The sequence below is a fragment of the Colobus angolensis genome, unplaced genomic scaffold, assembly GCF_000951035.1.
Source record: "Colobus angolensis palliatus isolate OR3802 unplaced genomic scaffold, Cang.pa_1.0 Scaffold24, whole genome shotgun sequence".
Taxonomy (NCBI): domain Eukaryota; kingdom Metazoa; phylum Chordata; class Mammalia; order Primates; family Cercopithecidae; genus Colobus; species Colobus angolensis.
In genome coordinates this window covers 3,668,731-3,671,737 of record NW_012115599.1, presented here as the reverse complement: position 1 = coordinate 3,671,737, position 3,007 = coordinate 3,668,731, and the positions used below count along the sequence as shown (strand labels likewise).

At 43.6% G+C, this 3,007-nt stretch overlaps 1 protein-coding gene across 1 annotated transcript in view; it reads right to left on the bottom strand.

Moving 5' to 3' along the window:
- LOC105514248 (chromosome unknown open reading frame, human C2orf42) overlaps nt 1–3,007 on the bottom strand; it is a 47,267-nt gene that overhangs the window by 36,448 nt on the left and 7,812 nt on the right. The window contains exon 3 of the mRNA XM_011945512.1: nt 2,012–2,846. Within this exon, the coding sequence (XP_011800902.1) occupies nt 2,012–2,834 (823 nt within the window). The 5' untranslated portion in view covers nt 2,835–2,846. The remainder of the gene's footprint in view (nt 1–2,011; nt 2,847–3,007) is intronic.

Genomic DNA, 3,007 nt, shown 5'->3' with positions numbered 1-3,007 from the left:
ATTCCAAGTACATAGATAGCAATTTGTTAAAAACATATTCAAATGGACTACAGCCTTCATGGTTCTTTTCCTTAGCCTCCGATAGTTTAATGTATTTCTTCTGAATGTTTTTTCTTAATATCCAGCATCTTCTCACAAACCTTCCAAAATATATATCATGAGTTAGGAATATTTATTCCCATTTTTGAATAAATATTTAATTATAGTTTTAATAAATTAATTATAAATACATTATAAATAAATTCATTATAAGTAAATAATAATTTTAATAAATAAAAATTAAATAAATAAATAACTTTTTAATTTTAATTGTATTTGACAACAGGCAGTATTTTGTTCTTGTCTAAATACTGTTGAACTGCCCTCTCAAATTGAGGTGAAAGATTGCACATTTTGGCAGACACTATGGGTTGCCTACCACAGAGCCACTTTCTCCCTAGTTCTCAACACTGGCAAAGTCTGCTTCTCACTTTGGAACTTGAAAATGTCAGACTCCGCCTATCCGAGTCCTTCTTGCTGCTGAAGCATAGGCATGTGATCCAATCCTGCCTGGTGGACCAGAGGAGAAATCTACTGAGGAAGTCTCAGAAACGTAATCACCTGCTAGTGAATTGACTGTGTCCTCAGTTATCTAAGTTTCCCTGCAGCTCAGTCCTTGGCAGTGTGACTTTGTGATTCTTCCAATCTGGAGGTGGAGTCTATTTTCCTACTTCTTAAATTTAGGCCCATCTTGTAAAAATAGAGCAGAAGTGATGGCCCACCATTTAAAAGCCTAGGCCCAAGAAATCTTGACAGGTAGGCCTTCCAGAATGACAGAGTGAGGCGCATGGTAGACTCTTTTCCTAGCATAAAAGCATGTAACTGGGGGAAAATAAAAAACCAAACAGTTATTTAGAGTCTCTTGAAATTGTCCTAAGAGCCTACACCAAATGGAGAAACATTCATTCAAAAAATCTCCTAAATAAGGCTGGGCATGGTGGCTCATGCCTGTAATCCCAGCACTTTAGGAGGCTGAGGCAGGTGGATTACCCGAGTTCAGGAGTTCGAGACCAGCCTGGCCAACATGGCAAAACCCTGTCTCTACTAAAAATACAAAAAAATTAGTTGGATGTGGTGGCGGCAGTGGCTTACGCCTGTAATCTCAGCACTTTGGGAGGCTGAGGCAGGTGGATTACCCGAGGCCAGGAGTTTGAGACCAGACTGGCCAACATAGAGAAATCCCGTCTCTACTAAAAATACAAAAATTGGTCAGGCATGGTGGCGGGTGCCTGTAATCCCAGCTACTTGGGAGGCTGAGGCACAAGGATTCCTTGAACCCGGGATGCAGAGGTTGCAGTGAGCCAAGGTTGTGCTGCTGCACTCCAGCCTGGGCAATGGAGCACATTCTGTCTCAAAAAAAAAAGATTTTTTTGTTGTTCATTCTTTGTTATAATTAACACAGGGCATCTGTGGAAGAGTAAACAGCAAACTAACTTTGCTAGATTATCTCAGTAAAAAATGATCAAGTCTCTTGATCATTAATTTCAACCAACCAACCAACCTTTATGCAAGTATGCTGACTGGGACTGAAAGAAGGAATGTAACCAGGCGCAGTGGCTCACACCTGTAATCCCAGCACTTTGGGAGGTTGAGGCAGGAGGACTGCTTCAGCCCAGGAGTTCAAGACCAGCCTGGGCAACAAAGTAAGACCCCCATCTCTGCAAAAAATTTTAAAAATTAGCCAGGCATGGTGGCACGTGCCTGTGGTCCTAGCTATCTGCAGGGACTGAGGTGGGAGGATCTCGAGCCTGGGAGGTCAAGGCTGCTGTGAGCTGTGATCATGCCACTGCACTCTAGCCTGGGTAACAAAGTGAGACCCTGTCTCAAAAGAAAAAAAAAAAAAAGAAAGGACACTTTTAATTATCTAGCAACTGTTTCTGAAGGTTGCTAAGACAATCTCCAAATGCATCAATGGAACTCTTTCATTGCAATTTTAGAAAAACATAATAACCAGGTCAACCATACCACCTACCGCTGGAATCAAAATTTAGGAAGTCTGAGAATTCCTGAGCCAATGTCTCGTCACTGGCAAAGGCACAGATGCAAGCAAAGAAATGAATGCATCTCTGGGCTGCCTCATCCTTGGAGGCATTTGACTTGTGCGATTTCAGAGTCTGACAGGAGCAGAAGAAACGGCGCTCAGGCAAGCTTTTGGCAGTGATTTTCTGCACAAAAGATGTATGCAAATACCCCAAACTGTGCTTCTGGCTTGCCTTGCATTTCACCACCAAGATGTTTTTAGTAATTCTCTGCACCAGAGGACCTGTGGGTTCCGTGGCCAACTGCCAGATGGTCTGTTTGGTTTCCGGGGAGGCCTGCATTGCATTCAGGACCGAGCTCTTCAGGGTCAGAGGGGTGGCCTCTGCCTGGCAGTTCACCGCCAGCTTGATGTGCTGGCACTGGTTTTCCACAACGCCTTGAGTGGCAGCTTTCAGGCATGAGGGGACATAACACCGTCCAGAGCTCAGCTGAGTGATGATCGTCCCATCCACCGTCTGGATTGTTGTCTCTGAAACCCCGAGCTCCACAAAGCATCGGTAATCAGGGCCCCGGTCTCTTTGCCGCACTGAGTAGACCTGAAGATCAGAGCCTGTAATGATTTTGACAGCTTCAACACTAGGCTGCTTGCGTGCACCGTAGCGGAATATGGTTCCACATGTCTTGTTCTTACAGCTCAGTCCCCGGGTTCCATTGTATGTGCCACATCGGGGACACTTTCTGATTCCCCTCAGTGTGGCCTTCCCCAAATCAGATAAGAAAGCTGGGACTTTAGTCCTCAGAGAATTTGGTTCCATTTTTCACAGGCCCTACAAAAGATAATATACCCAATAGCATGAGTATACCTTCACACACAAAAGTTAAAGTCACTTGTGATATTTAGTACAGAAAGCAAAATATAAAAAAGCTATCCACTATTTTTTTTTTTTTTAAGACGGAGTCTCGCTCTGTCACCCATGTTGGAGTGCAG